We start from the raw sequence: 25,134 nt of genomic DNA, 5'->3' as shown, positions 1-25,134 counted from the left end.
GCATTTTGCCATTCTCCACCCTTAGCCGTCAGATCACGACAATGATTCGTAGACACTGGGAGGCTTTATCTTTACACACGTTGTTCCCGGGCCCCCTTAGGTTTACTTTCCGTAGGGGAAAAAATCTGCGTGACAAATTGATTCACTCTGACATCCCCGTGCCCAGAAATTTTGACAATGTGATTGGCCATTACCCATGTGGCCGATGCACAGCATGTTCCCATACGTCACCTTCCACCAGCTTTAGTCATCCAGTTTCTAAAAGAATTTTTGAGCTACGCTCTTATTCTGACTGTACAACATCTGGAGTGATTTATGTCATCACTTGTCCTTGCCCGCTGATTTACGTAGGGAAAACTTCTCGCATGGTAAAAACTCGAATTATAGAGCATTGCTCGAATATCCGCCATTCGCGAGAAAAAGAACCCTTCGTGGATCATTGGGTAAAAAAATCACATACTCTTTCAGATCTAGTTTACAGTGTACTTGAGGTATTCCCGCGGCCCCCCGGAGGAGGTAATTATGCCGAACAGTTGGGGCGGGTCGAACAACGCTGGATTTTTACTTTAGACTCAGTATCTCCCAAGGGTTTAAACCGAGATATTGAATGGTTCCTTTTCACTTAAGGTCTCTTGTTGTGCAGAGCCTTTCATGAGTTCAGATGGGTTCACATTCTTGCTGCGTTGCGTCACAGGAAAGGCAACCAATGAACGGGGCCGTGTGCCCCCACGTGGTTTGCCCTCCTGGTTTGGCGCCTAAAATCAGCTTTAAATACCTGTCAGTGTTTAAGGGTAGTGCGCTCCCTGTCACTTTTAAGGAATCATGCTGTCAGGTATGTCTAACTGTATAGTAATCTTGTTAACATGTTGTGTTTGGCTATAAGTCCTATTTCGTCGTCCTGATGAATATCTATGTTTTACAGCCACTGTTTGAATCCCTATTGGCGAGCCCTCCCGATGCAGCCCGCGGCGAAACACGGGAACCGTGTCGGGGGACGCCATTAAGCTACTGTCTGTATGAATCAGAGGAGTGGCTGTATTGAAGAATAAAAACAAGTATATTTATATACACTGGATTGTGAGTGTCTTGTCAGGACTTAAGTTCTCGACTGCACCTGTGTATTTTGCGATTTCGCTCTAGTGCAGTTTCTGCTCACTATGTACTTTAGGTTTCAATTACCCCAATATTGACTGGGTAAATGTAACATCAGGACTTGCTAGAGACAAAGTTATTGGATGTAATAAATGACTGCTTCATGGAGCAATTGGTTCAGGAACCAACAAGAGAGGGAGCTATTTTAGATTTAATTCTTAGTGGAATGCAGGATTTGGTGAGAGAGGTAACAGTGGTGGGGCCACTTGGCAATAGTGATCATAACATGATCAAATTTAAACTAATAACTGGAAGGGGGACAGTAAGTAAATCTACAGCTCTAACACTAAATTTTCAAAAGGGAAACTTTGATAAAATGAGGAAAATAAAAAAAACCTGAAAGGTGTAGCTGCAAAGGTTAAAAGTGTTCAACAGGCATGGACATTGTATAAAATTATAATCCTAGACGCGTAGTGCAGATGTATTCCACGCGTTATGAAAGGTGAAAGGAAGGCAAAACGATTACCGGCATGGTTAAAAGGTGAGATGAAAGAGGCTGTTTTCGCCAAAAAAAACATCCTTCAAAAATTGGAAGAAGGATCCATCTGAAGAAAATAAGATAAAGCATAAGCATTGTCAAGTTAAGTGTAAAACATTGATAAGACAGGCGAAGAGAGAATTTGAAATGAAGAACGGAAAGCTGCAGTGGTGTTTCCCCACTAGCTCCAGGATACCACACGTCCCTAGCTGAACAGAGATGAAACGGCACCTCCTTCTCTTTACATTCTCTCTCATTGCACCTGAACTGAAACTCCATGACACTGTGGGAGATTCAAAACAGAAAATTAAATTCAGTTCTATCAATCACTTCTAGCTCATTTTCGTTACCGTGTTGAGTGCTGATGCTGCTGTTCCCAATCTGATCAACAACATGTTTTAGTTTTCTATTTTCTGTTCCTGCTTCCCAGCAATTCCCTCCTCCAGCTCTCTTTTTTTTTTTTTTTTTTATAAAATGTATATTTTAATCTTCCCTTGTGTCATGAAAGTGCTCCCTGAAATTGTTCAGGGTTCAAGGTGGAGGATCTGAAATTAGTTGAATATTTTTAATGTCGGTGTGGTCAGAGGGAAGAAAGCCTGGGACCTGCACAACATGGAAACCGACCAGGGCAGAGGATCCAAGGAAGGGAGCTTGGGCTGGAGGAAGAATAAAGATAAATGCGTGGGTGCAGCTGCTGCACTCTCACCCAGTTACAGCTCCCAGTTGAAGCCTGAGCCCCTCTGCCCAGGGAGGGAGCAAGATCCGGCGCTGCAGGAAAAGAGGAAAAGCCACTTTCCCATCACTTGTATGTGCAGAGAACATGTTCTGTGTACACCAAGCATGTTTTCTGCCAACTACAGGTCCCAGCACCAGAATTCCTCCTTCCGCCCATACACTAACATTTCACCCTGGAAATGTTACTCCACCTCAGACTAGGAGTTAAGTTTCCAGCACTAAGGAAATATAATATGAGCCAGCGCACTTCTTACATTAACATGAGATTTACAGGTTGCTGTATGCAAAACTCTTTGCTGCATCAGCAACAAAGTTTGCACAGAAAACAATCTGTGTTTACAAACTGAGGGTTAAACCGTACACTGTGCTGAACACACCTCATTATATCAACCCCAGAGAGCTAAGACCAAAGGCAGGCACATTGTAGCTTTCTTCAATGACTGAATTAGGAGGTGGGGGAACTTCAGGTTTGTTGATTGTGTGGCAGGTTGTAAATTATGCAACAGGCTAATTATGTAGCTGCAGAATCTAGGGAGCCTGGGGCACTGGTTATATCCTGTTTAAAGCAGGATGTGCAATTGTGTTGCTTTTCAATCTAGTCAGAGAAAAAAAAATGAGTACATGAATTTAACAGATGACATGTTGACTGTTCTAATCTTAGGTCTTATAAAGGGGAATGGAGATAGTATGCTGAGCCATGATCCCCTAGTCTAGGGTTTCCCAAACCCATCCTGGGGACCCCACAGTCAGTTAAGTTTTCAGACTATCCACAACCACTATGCATGAGAGTCATTTGCATATACTTGGCATCTAATGTATACAAATTTATCTCATAGTCATGTCAGTCAAGCTTGCTAGAATGGAAGAGTAACTGAGTGGTTAGAACCAGGGAAACCAGGGCTCAAATCCTGCTGCTGCTCCTTGTGACTTTAATCAAATCATATCACCCTCCATTGCCTCATTAGGAACCGAGGGGGTCATTTATCAAGCTGTGTTAGGTGTTTACTGTGCAGTAAATGCCTTGTGATAATGTACAGAATTTTAGATACCACATGTTATTTTGCCCCCAATAACACAAAATTGGTAGTGCATTGCATGCAAAGTAGCTCATTACTAGTCATTTTGATGGTAATAAAACATGCTTTCCTGAGAAATTGCAAGCCATGTTATTTTCATGAAAGCTAGCTGGAGTTGTAGCTAACCTTTCCCGGGAGCATCCTGATGCTCCCAGACTCCTAATTAAAGGGGTTGAATGATTCCCTCCCTCCCCACCCCCCTGTAGATCGTGTAAGACCTCCGTTGCCTGAGAGGTAGCCCCAAGGCACTGGGTGGTGAAGGCCCATTCCTTCCCCAAACACGGCCCTTTAAAACAATAGACTCCCTGCTGGCCTCTGGACCCCCTCCCCAACTCGACCCCTCTCAATCATACCTTTAGTATCGCTGGTGGCCTACTGGGGCCCAGAGCACACCCTAGCGTCCAGGCTCTACACTGTGTGACCTAAAATGGCACTGGTCAGCCATATTTCTACTAATGCCCCATCACATGACAGCAGCATAAGTAGAATTGTGTGACCTTGAGCCTAGGGGACGCTCTGAGTCTCACTAGGCCACCAGGGATATTATAGGATGAATGGGACGCGTTGGGGGTGCCTCAAGTGCGGGGGGGGGGGGGGGGCGGTTGGAAGCTGGGGAAGTGATTTATTGTCTCAAAAGGGTAGGGTTGGGGAGGTGGGAGGAGTCTTCACTGCACAAATTCTAATATATATATATATTTTTTAATTTAAGTGCCTTGAGCGTCCTGTATTCTGGGAATGTGTCTGGCCACCCTAGCCCTGCCACTAAGTTTTCTTTGTCGTTTCCATACACCCTCAAATTTTGTCACTGTTTCGGCTCCTGCAGTCTCCACTAAAAGTTTGACTGGATCCTCTTCAGCAAGGCATAGTGTTTCACACTCTTAAGCTTGTGAATGTTTGCGATCGTGGATGCCTGGTGCTAAAGCATTGATACAATCTGACAATGCTAAACCCCAAACTAGCTTGAACATGCAGATGCTAGCTTTTCCCTGCAGTTGAAGCCATCCCCCCCTCATGCCTGTCCAATGCATGCAGGAATTAAAAGTTTGATCTGGGCCTTAAAAATGAAAAACTTTAGCGAAAAAAACCAGAATCATAATGTAAACTAATATGAAATGTTAAAAAACTGAACTAAAAGCAAAAGTGAAACTATGCAGGTAAAGTCCCACTGCCAGGGCTGCACCCGTGCGTGCCTCCTGCAAGTAGCACTTGGTCTGTGCCCTCTCTTACCCTCTGCCGTTATCCAGATGAAGAAGAAAAGTATCATTTTCAAATTTCTCAAACGTTTCGTAGTGATGTCTATCCAGGTTCCCTGCACAAAAGACAGAAAAACATGAGCATGGTAACAAGGAGGCCTGTACTGTTTCCTGTGATGTTACCGTAAGCTGGTCGGAAGATGCCCTGTGATGCCACAGACTGCTAAAAAGTTTCCATACATTCTGATATGCCAGCGCGCTATGGGCAGGGCTTTATTGACCCCTTGGACACCCCTAGGCACGGGAGCCGGGGAAGGGATCCCACTCAGAGGATGCAGAAGCCACAGGGAAGGTCCATGTCCATGGATACCGGAACCCCCTGCAAAAATGCTGAGTGATGAAAAGGGAACCTCAGCCCATCTAGGGGTGGCCCTCAACATTCAATCTGTGCACCCGTGTGTCTCGTCGCCCCCACTCTCTTAAAGGCACATGAGTGGGCTGGCAGCAATTCTATTTTACCTTACTCCAAACGTTGCCAGCCCACAAGCTCCCGCACCTGAAGGTGGCGGGGACTGAGGGTACGCTACTGCTCAGGCTCACCAGTGCTTGGGGACAGAGGAGGGGATGCCTCTTTCACTGTGGCGCCCCCTAGACAGTTGCCTACTCTGCCTAGTGGGACATCCAGGCCTGGTTTTGGGTCAGATCCTTCAACTGCCTTCTTCCTCTGCGCCTTGCCCAGCATGCATGGCACTCCCCAGTTAAAATGAAACTAAATTTAAAACAGGGCTAGAGGGCAGTGTTCTCTACACCAATTTAATGGTTCAATTTTTTCTTTTTAATATGTAGTGTTAACCCTCCAATGCCCCTTTCCAAGCTACCTTTTGCTTTCTCAGCTGGCCTTAGGCATGGGTCCTGCACAGCACAACCTCCCAAAGCTCAGCAGGGGATATTTTAGCTTAGCTGAGAATAGTTAGGGGGGGTGCCAGATTCAGCTCAAAGAGAAATGAAAACGTTTTCAAGGCTGAAGTCCACGTCCTAAGGAGAAGATATGGGGCAGAAGTAGCCCCTTTGGAGAAGGAGAGATGACAGAGGGAAAGCATGCAGAAGCATGACTTTGGTAATGCTTTTCGGCATTGGTTTGTAGAAGGAGTGTGTGTGAATGTGGGGGAAATTTGTGGTAAAGGTGTGTTGCAGGGCTGTGAGGTGTGTGGGGGTGGATGGAGTCATGTGTTGGGAATATTTGTATGCGTAGGGGAGGGGGGGTGAGTGGTTATGCATATGGTGGGTGTGTGGTACATGTGAATATGTGGGAAGTAGGGGAAAAGGTTTGTAGGAGCGTGGTGGGTTTGTGGTGTACATGACATGTGAGTGGAGGAATATGGGGAGTTGGGATGGGCATGCTGGTGTGCATGTGAGGAAGTGTGGCAGAGGGAGGGACCATAAGATATCAATACAGGAGAGCGGGGTGAATCAATTTTCTTCATTTCTCCATCAGTCTCTATATCTATGTATTTTTTTGAAGACGGAGAATACTCTCGGGCTGATGCCGGTGCAGGGGTATATATATATATATATACCATGACGTCAGCTTTGCTCCATTTCCATCTGCTGGTAGAGGTTCATAACCCAGTGGTGTGGATTAACCTGTCCGAATGCTATGAAAGTTTTGTGTGGGGGTATATGAGGGTAAGGTGTGCATATGGGTGGAGATGGGGATGTGTATAGGTGTGGCTGGAAGATGAGTGAGGTGTATGGGGAGTTGGGATTGCTGTGTGGCTTGAAGTTGATTGTGGGGGTAGGCATATGTTGGGTGTATGTGTGGATCTAAATGTATGTGGGTTGTGGTTTTGGGTGAGGGATTCGCAATGTGTGTGTGGATTTGAAAGTGCCTTTTGTAGCCATCCTTTGCTAGCTATTTCAGATATTTCACCTGTCTCTGTTGCTCTGTGGAAAAGTGCTGGAAGGTTCTGGGAGGTGCGGTGGGAGGCATGGTTTGGAATGGAGCGCTGGTCAGCATTCTAAAAGTTTTAACAGCTTTTAAACAGTTTTCCCAACAAAAACAATGGCAAATTTAAAAAAAAAATTTTTAGCCTCAGTTCTGTGAATATACTGACACAATGTTTCTAGTTTTCGAACTGGTGTGAGATAGTCACATTTTGTTTCTGCACGCCAAATTTGGCAAATCTGTATCCCTTTCTTGGAGAATTATTGATTGTGCTACAGACGGACAGACATTGATCCCTTTTACATAAATCTTTCCCACATTCCATGTCAGAAACATAGAAACATGACGGCAGAAAAAGACCATACGGCCTATCCAGGCTGCCCATCTACACCAACCTCTCAGCTTCATCATCTCTACCTCTACCTCTCCCTCAGAGGTCCTCTGTGTTTATCCCATGAATAAATTCAGATACTGTCCTATATATTATTAAAACTGCTGCTAGCCTGGGGAAATTCCAACTGAGTCTTATTTTTTGTTTATTTGTGCTTAAATATCCATTAACATATTTTAAGTGTAGGCCTAAGCAGATTTACTGAACAGAGATTCTCCCTTTGTGTTTTTTTTCCCACATAGACTTTGCCTAGTAGGATCTCAGAGGGCCTGGTAGGGTCTGCACCACTAAGCAGTTGTGGTGGATGGTGTTTTTCTGCCGCCATGCTGCTGTATTATTAACCCTAAAGAATCAAGGTCAAACGCATTGGAGAGTCACACAGCATCAGAGATTAGGTTACACACCCTAAGCACGACTCCTACTACGGACTCCAGCAAAAAACAGAGACTCCGGATTAGCCCTGCATCAAGGTGTGGGGAGGCTGGTTCTTTGTTCAGCTTCAGAACAACTTAAGGTAGAGTTTCCTAACTTTTGTTTTCCACGTATGCGGCGAAAACAGAAGTCGTAACAACAGCATTATTTGTCCGTCTTTCAAAGTAAAAGCTCCTTTTACTTTGAAAACATTTTATTTTCTGATGGTCTTGAGCTGGGCAGCAGGTGGCAGTGTTGCATGGGCAGCAGCCGCTGTTGCTGGCAGAGGGGTGAATTGCTGAGAGTCCTTTTTAAGGCCCGTTGTAGTAAAAAGACATGTTAAACACCATACTATTTTTTAATAGATATTTTACTGACACATTAAAAAAACCCAAAAAAACCATATTAATGTGCATGCAGTAGGCTAATGACGGGCAAATGACCCATGAGCAAAAAAGAAAAGTGCATTAAACAAATTTATTTATTTATTTTACATTCAGGGGCCATTTGCCTGCCATTAACAGGAAATCCCCACTCAAATAATAGAGTAAAAAAAAACAGGTAATTCTTCAGTAGCTGCACCAGGGAACAGAGAGGAGAATCTGAGGGTGCCTAGGTGAGAGAGTAACACATTCTTATTAAAATTAGCTTCAACTTTCCAGTGGATGAAACAATTTTGATTTGCTCAAACTCTGCCTCTGTCTGACACTGAGCAGCTCAAATTCCTGCTGTCTTTCCAGCAACTTTACAAAACCAAGGGCATGTATGGCTGTTCCTTTGCTCCTTTTATTCTCTGAGAAAAGGTGATGGGGGACACTTGCTAAAGAACAGACTGGTCAGGAGCTAAGTGGTAGCTGAAATAGCAAACGTATGAATTACTGCTACTTTGAGACTTGCCTTTAATAAGAATTTGTTTGTGTGGGTGTGAGGGAGTGCTTTCTGCTTTCCACCATCACCACCACCAGCAGCCAACCCCAAATAAGGGATATTCTGGCCAGTGAATGTTTAGGTCACTTAAGATGATACAAATCGTAACCTATGCGCCAGCACAGCAAACCTTTAACCAATATTTACATACTTATGAGAAGGCAGGTCCTGACGGTTAGAGCAAGGAGAAGCAGAGGAATTAGGGTTCAAATCCCACTTCCCTCACCAACGCATCTTGTGATGTTAAGTAAGTCACTCTATCTCCCTTTCTCTCAGGGATCAAATTGTAAGCTCTTTGGGGAAGGGACTTGCTGTTCCTGAATTCTAAGAATGCTGTAAACCATCTCAAGCATTAATTGGAAAGGCGGGCAAAAAACCTTAAATTATGTCCAGAGGGATTCTGCTGCAGTGCCTTACGTGACATTGTTAACTAAAAGGTATTGCTCATTTGAGCAGATTAAAGTTTCAGGCAAAAGGACAGGTACTTGGGACAGTTTTTAAACCTCTTGTCCAAGGGTTTAGTTGTTGTCAATTTCAAGTAGAGAGACATTCCACAGGGAAAAAAAACTTTTATAGAAAGAGCTGTGGGACTTTAACCAAACAAACTTAATTTCAGCATCACCTAAAGCTTCAAGAAAAGTCAGAGATAAGACCCTAAGACAGGGGTGGCCAACTCAGGTCCTCAAGAGCCACAAACAGGCCACGTTTTCAGGTTATCAACTTACCTACAAATCTCTCTCATGCATATTCATTGTGGATATCCTGAAAACCTGGCCTGTTTGTACTCTCAAGGACTGGAGTTGATGACCCCTGCCCTAAGAAGAGCTCAAGGAGTGGTCTATAAAATCCTGAGTGAAGTAGAACATGTAAATGTAATTCAGTTGTTTGCTCTTTCAAAAAATAAAAAGACCAGGGCGACATTTCATGGAGGTAGTAAGTAACACATTTAAAACAAATTAGAGAAAATTCATTTTTTTCACTCATTGCACAATTAAGCTCATTGCCAGAGGATGTGGTAAGGACAATGTAGCTAGGTTAAAAAAAGATTTGGAGAAGGAGCCCATAAACCTTACTTGCCAGGTTCTTATGGCCTGGATTGGCCACTGTTGGAAACAGGATGCTGGGCTTGATGGACCCTTGGTCTGACCCAGTATGGCATTTTCTTATGTTCTTATGTTCTTAACCAGGTAGACTTGGGGAAAGCCACTGCTTATCCCTCAGCGTTAAGCAACAAGGGATGTGTCTATTATTTGGAATCCTGCCAGGAATTTGTGACCTGGATTGGCCACTGTTGGAAATAGATTATTAGGATTGATGAGCCCTTGGTTTTACCTAGTATGGTGCTTCTTGTGTTCATCCTCTTAAATTCCACCAGCTTAATACTTAGAAAAACAAATAAACTAGTTTTCAGCAACTCCCTAGCCATTTTTTTTCAGCTTGTGTGCCCTGAAGTCAGTCAGACAACCGATCAGATTTAAATTATGGTCAACTGTGAACTGGCAGGATAGCCTGAGGGGGAGGTGCTTAGCTTTTAAGAGAAAAGAATCTGCAAACTTGGTAGACAAAAGGGATGAAATCAATAGGGAAAGCAGGAGTACCTCATCTGACAGTCCTCTCTGCAAGTTTAATCTTATTTTCATTTGTTTTAACTCTCAAATTGCTTTCCATTGTGTTCCTAAGACATTTAATGTTCTGGTGGTGTGATGCCTATAAACTAAAGGAGATGTTACTAAGAGCCAAGAGTAACAGATAAGTATGAGGAAAAAAAAAAGTGTGAAACTTGCTGGGCAGACTGGATGGGCAGTTTGGTCTTCTTCTGCCGTCATTTCTATGTTTCTATGTGTGTTTAGTTTTGTTTTTCAGTAAATTGTTTAAACCACATCAGTGTATTCTTCCTTAAAGTGTGGCATGCTGGCACTTTTCAGTAATAATGCTCCAGAACGGGCCAAGAGGGATATGATCCTCCAGCTGTCCTAGATAGACCAGAATTTGGGATATGGAGGGAGCTGACCAGCAGAGAGACAGAAGGAAGTAGCTGGGGGCAAAGAAGGGGTTAAAAGGCAAAGGGAGGTGAATGGGAGGTGAGTGGGAGCAGAAGAGTGAGTATGTGAGTGGAGGCGGCAATGAAGCTGAAAAGGGAACAAGATGAAGAGCTGGTAGATGGCCAAAAAACTGAAGAGAGAGACTGAGGATTTGTAGGGCAGAGGGATGAGAAAGTCAGTTCTTACATTGGTTTTTTCTGCAGTGTGGGAGACAGATCTCCTGAAGATGCACTTCTGCCTATTCTATGAGTCGGGCTATTTCCTGCAACATTTGTTGGCTCTTGGTTTCTCCCTGACGATTGATGTAAGCCACTGTTGCATTGTCTGACATTATCCGGACTGTTCAACCCTGCAATCAGTTGACAAATCGTAAGCATGCCAACCGGACTGCACGGGCTTCCAGCCGATTGATGCTCTGTGTACTCCAGCGCCCTTGTGTCAACTCCTGACAATGAGCCCACCCCCCCCCAACCTTGGAGGCTCGAACCATCATGAGTACTAGCCAGTCCGGTGATCATAGGAAAACCCCCTTCCTTAAATGGTCCACCTGCAACCACCTCTGTAGCTATATGCTGATCTCCAGCAGCAGGTGAAGTCATATCTAATAGTCTTGAGACTGTGGACTCCAACGAGCCAGCAGAGTGCACTGAAGAGGGCGCACATGTGCCCTTACCCACGGAACCAACTCTAGGGTGGTCGCCATCAAACCGAGCACCTGTAGATAAGACCACACTGTCAGGCATATTGTTTCTGTCAATAGTCGCACCTGTGTAATCAATCAGGTTCTGAATGCAGCCTTCCAGCAGGAACACCCTGCCTTGCTTCGTGTTGAAACAAAAACCGAGATACTCCAGTGTCTGGGATGGCTGTAGATTTGCTCTTGGCCAAGTTCACCATCCAACCTAGTTTCTGTAGCAAGGAGATCACCTTGCATGAGACCCAAAGGCTCTCTTCCAGACTCTTGGCTCGAATCAACCAATCGTCTAAGTACAGGTGAACCAGAATGCCATCCTTTCTTAACACTGCCGCAGCCACCACCATAATTTTGGAAAAGGTTCTGGGTGCTGTGGCGAATCCAAAAGGCAGCACTTAAAATGGATAGTTTCACCCCAAAACAGCAAAACACAGAAACTGTTGATGCTCCAGGTGGATGGAAATATGACGGTATGCCTCTGATAAATCCAGGAACATCAGTAACTCCCCCGACTGTACTGCCACTATCACTGAGCATAAGGTTTCCATGCAAAAACGAGTCTCCTGCAAATGACTGTTGACTCCCTTGAGATCTACGATGGGGTAAAAGGAGCCCTCCCCTTGGGCATAATGTAATAAATGTAATATCTGCCCATATTTTCTTGAGACCTGGGCACTGGAACTACAACCTGCAGGCTGAGGAGCCTTGATAACGTAGACTCCATTGCTTGTCTCTTCTGCAGAGAACTGCAGGGAGACACCATGAAGATGTCCCGAGAACACTGAGAAACTCCAGACACCTCTAGGACTCACTGGACTGATGTGATCTCGACCCACCTCCTGTTCCAGGGGGGGTGGGTTGGCACACATTCATTGAGAGACTTGGGGGGGGGAGGCATCACTACCTGAGCTTGTGCCCCTTCCAAGCTGCCTGGGACAAAAAGGACTGAGACCTACCCAAAGGCAGAGTCCTTTGGGATGCTGCTCCTCTGTACGATCAAAAGCATCTGAAACCCCTAGCACAACCTCTCGTGCCGAAGGAGCTCAGCGTCTGCTTCTTGTCTTTTGGTAACCAAGGAACCTGGGCCTCACCCCACTTCAAGGCCATTTTTTCCAGCTCACTCCCAAACAAGAATGGTCCTTTTAAAAGGCAATTTCGTAAGATTAGACTTTGAAATTGTATCGGCCGACCAATTTATGAGTCTTAGCTGCTGCCCGGCTGCTAATAACGAAGCCACCCCTCTGGCCAAAGTACGGACCAGGTCGCAGCCTACATTTGCCAAAAAAGTGGCTGCCGGTCCATCACTGCCCTGGAATTCACACCAGATTCATCGACTTCCTGAGAGAAGTAAACGAGAGCAAGCCAACAGGGAGCAGCAAGAAGCTATCTTGCTAATTAATTGTCATCACTTCAAAGGCCTGCTTAAGGATGGCCTCAATTCTTCTATCTTGTGCATCCTTCAATGCCGCTCCCCCTTCTATGGAGATAATCGTCCACTTGGTGACGGCATACATAAGTGCATCCACCTTCGCAAAGTGCAGCTGCTGTCTCACAGCCGGATCCAGGGGGTACAGCCCTTCCAAGGTTCATCCCCTTTTAAAATTAGCTTCTGGGGTGCCCCATTCAAGATCAATCAATTCTTGAATAGCCTCCATAATAGGGAAGAAACTCGAGGCTTTACGCAAAGAAATCAAAATGGGATCTTTCTTTGGCTCAGAGATAGAATCGGCCCTGCTATCCCCAGCATCTTCGATGTCTGGGAAATCAGAACCTGTAACATCTGTATGAAAGAAACAAAACATAGTTCTATACGGCTCCAGACCTGGAGGAATTTCCCCAACCTCCAGGCAGTAAGGATCTGCTTCATTATCTGTGCCATCTGGATCCCTTATTGGCATGACCCGCAGCAGATCTAGACATACTCAGACATTTACCCACAGCACCAGGCACGCGGGCATCCGCAGCCTGCGATCCTGAAATGTTAAGCTTGGCCGGGGCCAACTACTGTGCCTAAAGAAAGGACTGCAGCCCTTGAAAAAATTCCACCCAAGAAAAGGAAGGTCCATGCCAAAACCAGGGGCGGTTGTCCTGTGCCCACTGAACTACCTTCCCCCACTGATGAATCAATTAGGGGAACCCCAATTCCAGGTGAAAACTCTGGCAACGTTTTTCATTCCCGCAACATGCTGGGAAGGACCGGGCATGTTGATGGCCCTATTAGTCATTCCTGCACATTTTACTTTAAGAAATTAGCGCCTACCCAAAGGTAGGCATTAATTTCTGCCGGTGCTGGGGAGGTGCACAGAAAAGCAGTAAAAACTGCTTTTCTGTGCACCCTCTGACTTAATATCATGGCGATATTAAGTCGGAGGTCCAAAAAGTTAAAAATAAAAAAAAAATAATTTAAAATCAGCCCACGGCTCGCGGGTTGAAAACCGGACGCTCAATTTTGCTAGCATCCGGTTTCCAAACCTGTGGCTGTCAGTGAGCTCGAGAACCGACGCCGGCAAAATTGAGTGTCGGCTGTCAAACATAGAAACATAGAAATGACGGCAGAAGACCAAACGGCCCATCCAGTCTGCCCAGCAAGCTTCACACTTTTTTTTCTTCTCATACTTATCTGTTTCTCTTGGCTCTTAGTAACCTTTTGGTTCTATTTCCCTTCCACCCACACCATTAATGTAGAGAGCAGTATTGGAACTGCATCTAAGTGAAATATCAAGCTTAATTAGTTAGGGGTAGTAACCGCCACAATAAGCAAGCTACACCCATGTTTATTTGTTTACCCAGACTATGTAATTCAGTCCTTGTTGGTTGTTCTCTGTATATAGATCCACTTTTCTTCATTCCCCCAGCCGTTGAAGCAGGGAGCTATGCTGGATATGCGTGAAGTATCGGTCTTTCTCCCCTTCCGTTGAAACAGAGAGCTATGCTGGATATAGTATCAGACTTATTTGGTTTGGGGTAGTAACCGCTGTAACAAGCAAGCTACTCCCCGCTTTTTTGTGAATGCAAATCCTTTTTTCCACATTTCCTCTTGCCGTTGAAGCTTAGAGCAATGTTGGAGTCGCATTAACCGTGTGTATGTTTATTGAATAAGGTTATTATCTCCAGGTAGTAGCCGTCATACCCGCGAGCCACCCACTCTTCATCCACGTCCTCTAGATGTGGCTCGGCTGACAGCGGCCGCTCCTGTCCTGGTCTCCTGGTTCGTAGGCTACTGCTCTAACCTCTAGGCTATTCCTATTGACAAGCCTATATTGTAGCAATTTTCAAAAGCCCATTTACACGCATAAACCTCTTGAAAATCACCCCCTTTGCTTGTTGCAAAGCATGAACTGGCAGTTTGTGCCACAGCAGCACGGGGACACAGAAGCAGAGCAGGAACGAGCACTTTTTTGCAGTTCAAGCACACTACCAAGCTCTTAGGAATTCCCCTCTAAATCATCTCCCTGTGTTAGAAAGTGAGCAAGATCCCTTGCCCTGGAGCAGCAGCAGAGAGGAAGTCATGCTGCAGTGATAGCTTCACCCATGGGCGGGGTAATGCTAATGTCGAGGAGGTACGCGATATCCAGAGACAAGACGAGAAGCAGAAATCTATCAGGAAAGAGAAAATAGCAGGCTTTGATGAGAACTATTAGAAAAGGGACTCTGTTTACAGACTGTAAGAGTTGTGGCAGTGTACGGAGAGAAAATCAATGGGTTCAAGTTGTTTTTAGAGTTGTCGTTTAGCCAGTGCCTGTGGTTGGAGAGTTTCTCCCCCTGAGTTAGAAAGAGGAGAGGAACGGAGGGCTGCTCGGCAGAAGGAATTTGTGGCATCGCTTCTCGGCCTTTTGGCTAAGATCAAGTGTAGTATCTGTTCTTATCAGTTTAATATCTGATACGTCCCTTATCTAGGGACCATATATTAAATTGATTTTTGGAACAGGGAGATGGAATAGGAGCTTGCTTCATCCACTCCACGCATCAACCTGGTATTGCAGTATCTCTGGGAATGGTGCACCTCCCACCCTGGGAGAACAATGATTAGTAATAAAAACAGATTTGATTGGTTAGGTTATGTACTAGTATGAGCTGTTTAAAGCAATGAAAACTAAGAGGCTATGAAGAAGATTTAGAAAATAGGCCGAGTATATTGCTTATTGTTTGTGTCATGTTTATCACTCTAATAAACTGAGTAAAAAATAAATAAATAATAATAAAAAAAAAAATATATATATATAATAAAATTAGAGCAATTTAATTCTGATTTTTAGACTATAGGGTTTAACAGAAAAGTCTGCAAAGAGCATGTCAAAAAAGGAAACTACCAAATGGGATAATAAAAAGATAGAGAACAAGATTTGCACCAACAGTGCAATAGAAGACGCTTTATTTATTTATTTATTTATTTATTTAACACTTTTTTATACCGACCTTCATAGTGATAACCATATCGGATCGGTTTACATAGAACAAGGATAACTGAAGCAATAAATAAAGTGAATAACTTTAGAGAGGTAAATAAATAACTTTAGAGAGGTAAATAAACCAAATATTAGTCCATACCCAGCCAGGCCCGGCATTACCGGGTGTGCATACTGTGCATCTGCACAGGGTGGCAGGCTGGCGGCCAAAGAAGGAAATGGGAACACGGGGCAGAAAATGAGGCCCAGTGTTCCCTTTTATCTGCATGCGTGCTCGTCCGCGCACAATTTTTCCCACAGGCATGCATACCTTGTGCTCTCCTCTCCCACCCCCACCCCCACCCCAAGCAGGAAGGCTGGTGGGCTCTGGTGGAGCTCATACCACCATGGCCCAATGACAACAGGTGGCCATGTAGGTGAGTGAACGACTGTGTGTGTGAGGAGAGCCAGTGTGTCTCTCTGTGAAAGGCAATGTGTTTGCATGTCTGTGTGAGAGCCTATATATAATCACAGACATGCGTACACAATATGTATCTGTGAGAGAGAGGGAACCTTTGTAGGTGAGAGAGGGGGAGTGTGTGAGATTACAGGCATGTATATGAGAGAGGGAGTGTATGAAAAAATGAGTGTGTGTGTGTGTGAGAGAGAGAGAGAGAGAAGATAGTTTGTGCAGCCCTGCCTCCCCCAATCCATGACAATCTCAGGGTGACTGGCAGTGGAAATCAAAAGATCCCAGGTATGGAGATAAGGACATTTTTTAAAAATCTTTATTGGTTTTAATTATTGAGTGTAATTTGATGTTTCTGCTTTTTTGAAATATTTAATTTTTTTTGGGGGGGGGAGGGGGAATAGAACATTTTTTAATTATCAGATTATTTTATTCAGCAGATGTTTTGAAATATTTTATTGGTGTTTGGGAAGTTTTGGATATTCTATTCATTAACTAGTTTGAAATATTTATTCTTTTTATGAATATGACTTTACTATTATGACTTGTTTTATATTGATTTTATTTAATGTTTTATGAAGAATGATAATGTTTCTATTTTCTTTCCATTGTTGCTCTGCATGTAGAGCCTGGCTTGTTGTGGTTTCCAGTTCAGTTCTTCTCAGCACATTTCTATTTATACTTTCTGATCTCTTTATTCTGTATTTGGTCAGGGTTTCTCTATGTTCTGCATATGTGACCGAGGTGAGGTATTTGCTAGCGTGTAATTTCTGTGTAGGGATCTATAGCAGCCTGGTTTCCTATAAGAGCTTTTATTGGTGTTCTAGGGCCTGGTGTAATATGTGCACTGTTGCCTTTTCATAGATAAGGTTTAGGGTTGTTTTTGTATGGGAGGTTTACTATATTGAAATGGGAATTCTGTTTATTCATGGCTTTCTGAGGGCCAAGCACACACCCAACAATATTACAAAAAAGTTTAATTCCACAGGAGCTCAAAGTGTCTTTTTTAAAAGTTTTCTGGTTGGCACCATAGCAGTGCATGTAAATATAATATGGATGTTAGAAATGATATTTTTGCCCCAGAAGACTGTACGTTTGAATGTATTTTTCATGTAAAATTTGTAATAAATGCATAATTTGTGTGTGTGTGTTTGAAAGGATGGAATGGTGCAAAGGCTGTATGGTTTCCTAAGTTACCTAATATCCTTCCCTATCCATGGGTTCCCGGGGGGGAGGGGGGAGCTTTAAAAATATAGATTGCAGGAGGGAGATGGGCTTTATCTGACAGACTTGGGACAGAGACAGAATGAAGCTGGTAGGGTAGGGGGCAGCTCAGTAATTGTTTGCACAGGGCATCTAAAAAGCTTGCACCAGCCCTGTACCCAGAGGAAGATGTGGGTTTGTTTTTTTCTTTTTAATGGGATTGAAAAAACTAATATGAGTGGAAAAACATGCAGGGGACAGAAATGCTCAGTTCCATGCAAAGACCCTTGACTTATACTTAAGTGGATTACATTTAACCTCCCTTCACATTCTTTTGCTGTCCTTCAGTACTGGTTCCAGAGGGAGCCCTTGTGCATTTCCCAGCCAAAGGCAGTCACTGCAATGACTTGGATAAGCCACGTGTTGGGAGAAGATATAAAACAGAATATAAAAATCACTAGATGGTTGTGAATGCCAGACTCCTTCTGGAACCCTGTTGTGGGTCCTGAATCCAAACATTAGATGTCACCCTCCCCACCCCCAGGGGCTGTGAACACTCCCTCTCCAGCCCTAGCGAACCCTGTGGAGCAAAGACCTGACTCGGGGATTGAACCCAAACCGGGGACCTTCCACATGGCAATGCACATTTACCACCTGGACCACGAGGCTGGCCCTGCAAAAGCCATTACTGGCATATTTGCATAGTAGTTGCAAATTATGGCTCATGGTATCAGATCCCAGCCCTGGGTCCAATGGAGTTGAAAGTACAGAAGGAGCAGGAGGAATCTGCCCGGTCAAAACATAAATGCAGCAAGTGCTATTTAATGGGGAACCTGAAACTTATCAGCCTGCATTCAAATTACACATGTGTTACTGGTCTCTATCCTTGCATGTTTAAGCTTTGCTCTTTGCAGACTTTCCTCTTAAACCATAGAGTCTTCAAATCTGATTAAAAATTGCTCTAGGAGATGCTCAATTTTGCAGCCTTTTGGCCTCTGCCACCCTGGGTGTTCTACATTGAAAGTGAAATTTCTCACTATTTCCTGTTGACTCTTGCAGTCATTTTTAATTTGTCAAATTGGTACAACTCTTCTGTCCCTTATGGACCACCTGATATTCTGATGTTTCACCTCCACCTATTTTTTAAATCTTGATGATCTCTTAACTTTTCTTGCTATTGTAGCTAAGAGAGAAATTACTTTGGCAACACATAATGAAGTTTTCCTAATCTGAAACTAAATGCCTGCTTGTGCACTGTGCAAAGTAGAACGATAGGAGTTGCACACTGAATGAGGAGGCAAAACATCGTCCAAGCTTTAGGGTGAGGGAAAGGAGTAGGAAGCTGGATTGTAAAAATGGGTTGGACTGGCAGCAAGTGAGAATACTTCATGTATGCGGAGCCAGTACTGAAGAAGAGTAAAGAATGGCAAAAGCTTCTGGCAGTGACCAAGCGATGAGTAGACACATTGAAGCAAGCCAGTGGAATCATTAATTTACTGGGGAGAACATCTTTTACTTTATTTTTACATGTGGCAGAAGTAATCTTCTATGGACAACTTTGTTTGGAGAAACTTTGAAATGTCATCTAAACCAAAAAGAATTGAATAGAAAGCCGAAAGTGCAAGGAGACAAAATGGCAGCAGAACCTAGTATTTATAGTTGAGGAAATTTCTGAAACTTTGCTCCATGAACTCTAACAAAACCAGTCTCAGTGGTTGTAAATGATGAATTTCAAAAACTGCATTCATCACTGAATGAATTTAATGAAAAAATGGAGGAATAATACCACAGTCACTGCAATGGAACAGAAAATGTCACAGCAAGAGGATCAGGTGGAAATCTTGATCACGCTCGAGTTAGAAAAAAAAAAAATCAACAGATGGAAGATTACACAGAAGATTTGGAGAATCCTAGGAGGAGGAACATCTGTATATTTGGTCCTTGTAAAATAGGTAGGTGCAATTCTGTGAGAAAAGGTTATCAGAGGCCCTTGGAATAATCGAGAACTGTGGCAAATTTACAAATCGAGGCCCATCGCCATAGGGCATTATGTGCTGATAATGGGAGACCAAGGCGAGTCACTGCTAAAGGACTTAATTTATTTTGTGGATAAGATTAAGCTATTAGTTTTTCAAAACAAGGAAGAGCTATAATATGAAAAATCACACTGAGGACAAGTCTCCCAAGGCTACTGCCCCAGGAGGGAAGGGTTAGGTCGGCCGTCATAGTTGGTGATTCAATTATTAGAAATGTAGACAGCCAGGTGGCTGGTGGGCGTGAGGATCGCCTGTAACTTGCCTGCCTGGTGCAAAGATGACGGACCTCACGCATCAAATAGATAGGCGGTGCAGGGGTGTAGAAATTTGTCTGGGAGGGTATAGACTCCAACAGGATGAAGATAATACAAGAGACTAAATGCTCAGTAGAATCTATATGGGTAGAAATCCTATGGGCCGGATTTTAATACCTACTCGCGGGCGTACATTTGTGCGCGCAACCCGGCGTGCACAAATGTACGCCCGATTTTATAACATGTGCTGCTGGCTTTCCTCGTTCCCTCCGAGGCCGCTCCGAAATTGGAGCGGCCTTGGAGGGAACGAGGAAAGCCAGCAGTTCACGGAGCGGCCTCGGAGGGAACTTTCCTTCCGCCCCCCCCAACCTTTATTTTATAACTTGTGCCTGCCTCTGGGGCTTTACGCGCGCCGCTGGGCCTTTTGAAAATAGCCCCGGCGCACGTAACCCCCCCATCGCACGTAAATCCTCCTGGATTTACGAGTGTAGGGCTTTTAAAATCTGCTCCTATGTGTGTTGGGTAAGAGTATAGTGATAGGAGTATACTACCGTCCACCTGGACAAAATGGTCAGACAGATGATGAAATGCTAAGAGAAATCAGGGAAGCTAAACAATTTGGCAGTGCAGTAACAATGGGAGATTTCAATTACCCCAATATATTGACTGGGTACATGTAACATCAGGACTTACTAGAGACATAAAATTCCTGGATAGAATAAACGACTTCTTCATGGAGCAATGGTTCAGGAACCAAAGAGAGCGGGAGCTATTTTAGATTTAATTCTTAGTGGAACTCAGGATTTGGTGAGAGAGGTAACAGTGGTGGGGCCACATGGCAATAGTGATCATAACATGATAAAATTTAAATTAATAACTGGAAGGGGGACAGTAAGTAAATCTACAGCTCTAACACTAAATTTTCAAAAGGGAAACTGATAAAATGAGGAAAATATTTAGAAAAAAATGAAAGGTGCAGCTGCAAAGGTTAAAAGTGTTAAACAGGCATAGTATAAAATTACAATCCTAGACGCGCAGCCCAGATGTATTCCACGCATTAAGAAAGGTGAAAGGAAAGCAAAACGATTACCAGCATGGTTAAAAGGTGAGTGAAAGAGGCTATTTTACCCCCCCCAAAAAGCCTTCAAAAATTGGAAGAAGGAACCATCTGAAGAAAATAGGAAAAAGCATAAGCATTGTCAATTTAAGTATAAAACATTGATAAGGCAGGCTAAGAGAATTTAAAATGAAGGTGGGTGGTCCCTATGAAAGAGGTAGGAGTCAAGCACAGGCCTGTGGTAGCCATGTATTCTCAATTACGTGGATAAGGCAAAGATTATGGCTGCCTATAAAGGTACACTGCTGCAGAACAATCTATCACAAAATGTATTCCTATCAACTGAAAGCAGGTTGTTAATACAAACAAAAAACATACTTTGAAATGTCTGTATGCTATTGCCAGAAATCTAAGAAGTAAGATGGGAGAGTTAGCGTGTATAGCAGTGAATGATGAAATAGACATAATTGGCATCACAGAGACTTGGTGGAAGGAGGATAACCAATGGGACAGTGCTATATCAGGATACAAATTATTTCGCAATGATAGGGAGGATCAACTTGGAAGGTGTGGCACTTTATGTTCAGGAGGCTATAGAGTCCAACAGTATAAAGATCATACAAGAGACTAAATGCTCAGTAGAATCTATATGGTTTGAAATCGCATGTGTGCTGGATAAGAGTACAGTGATAGGAGTATTCTACCGTCCACCTGGCCAAAATGGTCAGATGATGAAATGCTAAGAGAAATCAGGGAAGCTAACCAATTTGGCAGTGCAGTAATGGGAGATTTCAATTACCCCAATATTGAATGGGTAAATGTAACATCAGGACTTGCTAGAGACAAAGTTCCTGGATGTAATAAACAACTGTTTCATAGAAACATAGAAACATAGAAATGACGGCAGAAGAAGACCAAATGGCCCATCTAGTCTGCCCAGCAAGCTCACACACATTTTCTCTCATACTTATCTGTTTCTCCTAGCTCTTGGTTCTATTTCCCTTCCACCCCCACCCTTAATGTAGAGAGCAGTGATGGAGCTGCATCCAAGTGAAACATCTAGCCTGATCCGTCAGGGGCAGTAGCCGCCGCAACAAGCAAGCTGTACCCATGCTCATTTGTTTTACCCAGACTATGTTATTAGCCCTTATTGGTTGTTTTTCTTCTCCCCTGCCGTTGAAGCAGGGAGCTATGCTGGATATGCGTGACGTATAAGTCTTCTCCCATGCCGCTGAAGCAGAGAGCCATGCTGGATGTGCATCGAAAGTGAAGTATCAGGCACATTTGGTTTGGGGTAGTAACCGCCGTAACAAGCCAGCTACTCCCTGCTTTGTGAGTGCGAACCCTCTTTTCTTCTCCCCTGCCGTTGAAGCAGAGAGCTCTGCTGGATGTGTGAAGTATCAGTTTTTCTTCTCCCCTGCCGTTGAATCAGAGAACTTTGCTGTATATGCATTGAAAGTGAAGTATCAGGCTTATTTGATTTGGGGTAGTAACCGCCGTAACAAGCCAGCTACTCCCCTCTTTGTGAGTGTGAATCCTTTTTTCCACATTTCCTCTTGCTGTTGAAGCTTAGAGCGATGTTGGAGTCACCGTAAGCCTGTGTATGTTTATTTAATAAGGGTATTGACTCCAGGCAGTAGCCATCATTCTGGCTACTGCCAGAATGATGGAAGGTTTCATGGAGCAATTGGTTCAGGAACCAACGACAGAGGGAGCAATTTTAGATTTAATTCTTAGTAGAACGCAAGATTTGGTGAGAGAGATAACAGTGGTGGGGCCACTTGGCAATGGTGAACATAACGTGATAAAATTTGAACTAATGACTGGAAGGGGACAATATGTAAATCTACAGCTCTAACACTAAATTTTCAAAAGGGAAACTTTGATAAAATGAGGAAAATAGAAAAAAACTGAAAGGTGCAGTTGCCGAGGTTAAAAGTGTACAACAGGTGAGGACATTGTTTAACATTAGAATCTTATGGCGGCCCCAATTTCTCTGCTTGAAATTCAGGCAGCTATCAAGTTGTTACTGGAGGGTAAATGTCCTGGCCCCGATGGGTTCCCTACTGGTGGTGGGGGGCATTTCCTGGGCACTATGGCTGATGCTACGATCACTCTCATTCATAAAAAAAAGTCACCCCTAGTATGCCTTACTGGTGCTCACAAATACAGGTTATTGCTGATCTTGAACAGTTACGTACAGTCTTAAGGGTGAGCATGTTAAATTTACCAGTACTTGGGGGTCGTATCTTGATTATTTGAATGATACTTAAGCTAATTTGTGGTGCCACTTGGGGTTATTTTTTTTATTTCCACTTCTATTCTCCCTCAATCATTTGCTCCCCTATGTACTCTCTTTTGCCATGTACCTCACTGCAATATGAGTTGTTACTTCTATGTACTTTTCTCTGTTTGGAAAAATATAAATAAAGAGTTATAACAATACAATCTTAGATGCTCAGTCCAGATGTCTTCCATGCATTAAAAAAGCTGGAAGGAAGGCAAAACGATTACCAGCATGGTTAAAAGGTGAGCTGAAAGGCTATTTTAGCCAAAAAAAAATCCTTCAAAAATTGGAACAAGGATCCATCTGAAGAAAATAGGAAAAAGCATAAGCATTGTCAAGTTAAGTGTAAAACAGTGATAAGGCAGGCTAAGAGAGAATTTGAAATGACGTTGGCCGTAGAGGCAAAAAGTCATAATAAAAAAGTTTTTAAAATACATCCGAAGCAAGAAACCTAAATGGGAGTCGGTTGGATGACTGAGGGGTTAAAGGGGCTCTTAAGGAAGGTCATTGCAGAACGACTTTTACCCAGTGGAAGTCTTGCCTCATGAAAGGCTACAAAGAAAACTAAAAAGTCATGGGATAGGTGGCGATGTCCTTTCGTGGATTACAAACTGGCTAAAAGACAGGAAACAGAGAGTAGGATTACATGGTTAATTTTCTCAGTGGAAAAGGGTAAACAACTGGGCGGCCCCAGATGGGTTCCCATCAGTGCTGGCCTGGTTTCAGCGAATGGCCTCGTTTCTCCAACTGGAACGTTTGGACTTTGTACTGGGCAAGCGGAAGCCGGATAAACTGTACCGGGCCTGCTGGCAGGCTTGTGTTCTTCTGATGCCGACAGCTGTTCAAGAAGGGCTGCGGGCAGGTGGCTATGAGCCTGAATGGTGCAACCCAGGGGGAGGGGGCGTGTGTGGTGGTGTGAATGGCGTGTGGTGTGCATGAGGCAAAGTGAGGTGCAAATGTTAGTAGTATGAGGGGAACTGGTATGGGGAGAAAATAGAAAAACCAGATGGGCTGGAGACATGAGGGAGGTCTCTGTTGTTGTTAGTTTGTTTAAACAACTTATGTTGTATTGGATGTTCAGTATATTGGTTGTAGCTGCTGAGTGCGGGATTTATTGCCTGTTCATGTTTCCTCCCAATAAAAAATATTTTGAAGAAAAAAAAAAAAGGAAAAGGGTAAACAGTGGAGTGCATCAGGGATCTGTACTTGGACCGGTGCTTTTCAATATATTTATAAATGATCTGGAAATGAATACGATGAGTGAGGTTATCAAATTTGCAGATGATACAAAATTATTCAGAGTAGTTAAATCACAAGTGGATTGTGACACATTGCAGGAGAACGTTGCAAGACTGGAAGATTGGGCATCCAAATGGAAGATGAAATTTAATGGGAAATAAACATTCCTGTAGTTACAGATGTTAGGTTCCATATTCGGAGTTACCATGCAGGAAAAAGATCTAGGCATCATAGTGGGTAATATATTGAAATCATCAGCTCAGTGTGCTGCGGCAGTCAAAAAAGCACACAGAATATTAGTTATTATCAGGAAGGGAATGGTGAATAAAACAGAACAGGTCATAATGCCTCTGTATCGCTTCATGGTGAGACCACACCTTGAGTACTGTGTACAATTCTGGTCGCTGCATCCCAAAAAAGGTATAGTTGCACTTAAGAGAAGGGCAACCAAAATGATAAAGGGGATGGAACAGCTCCCCTATGAGGAAAGGCTGAAGAGGTTAGGGCGGTTCAGCTGACGGGGGATATGATAGAGATCTTTAAAATCATGAGAGATCTTGAATGAGTAGATGTGAATCGGTTATTTACACTTTCGTTTAATAGAAGGACTAGGGGGCATTCCATGAAGTTAGCAAGTAGCACATTTAAGACTAATCAGAGAAAGTTCTTTTTCACTCAACTTAAGCTCTGGAATTTGTTGCTAGAGGATGTGGTTAGTGCAGTTAGTGTAGCTGGGTTTAGAAAAGGTTTGGATAAGTCTATTAACTGCTATTAATCAAGCTGACTTAGGGAATAGCCTCTCTAATCCTGGCATCAGTAGCATGGGATCTACTTAGTGTTTGGGTACTGTTGGAAACAGGATGTTGAGCTTGATGGACCCTTGGTCTGACCCAGTATGGCAATTTCTTATGTTCTTAGTGACGACATGGACCCATGGGACAGTGATTCCTAAAGGTACAAACCAGTTACTACTACTAATTATCATTCCCATAATGGAACTCGATGTACATAGCACTCTACCAAAACTTAAAAGAGACAGTCCCTACTCAGTAGAGCTTACAATATAATCAAGACAAATCTACAGGGCAAAAGAGACATTAGGCATTTCATTTTGTCTTTAAGGAAATAGGTTCCTGATTGTACCCCAGATCAGTCCAGAC

At 43.5% G+C, this 25,134-nt stretch overlaps 1 protein-coding gene and 1 non-coding gene across 3 annotated transcripts in view; one reads left to right on the top strand and one right to left on the bottom strand.

Annotated features, from left to right (window-relative positions):
• Window positions 1-25,134, bottom strand: part of LOC115084851 (extracellular serine/threonine protein kinase FAM20C-like) — a 107,941-nt gene that overhangs the window by 14,252 nt on the left and 68,555 nt on the right. For both annotated transcript variants that reach the window (XM_029590195.1, XM_029590196.1), the window contains exon 8: window positions 4,669-4,750. In XM_029590195.1, the coding sequence (XP_029446055.1) occupies window positions 4,669-4,750 (82 nt within the window). The remainder of the gene's footprint in view (window positions 1-4,668; window positions 4,751-25,134) is intronic.
• LOC115086422 lies at window positions 14,862-15,052 on the top strand. The gene has a single exon (XR_003855294.1). It is a non-coding gene; the product is annotated as a U2 spliceosomal RNA (small nuclear RNA).

Source organism: Rhinatrema bivittatum, chromosome 2, assembly GCF_901001135.1.
Source record: "Rhinatrema bivittatum chromosome 2, aRhiBiv1.1, whole genome shotgun sequence".
NCBI classification, from domain to species: domain Eukaryota; kingdom Metazoa; phylum Chordata; class Amphibia; order Gymnophiona; family Rhinatrematidae; genus Rhinatrema; species Rhinatrema bivittatum.
The sequence above is the reverse complement of the archived record's forward strand: the minus strand, read 5'-3'. Positions and strand labels throughout refer to the sequence as shown.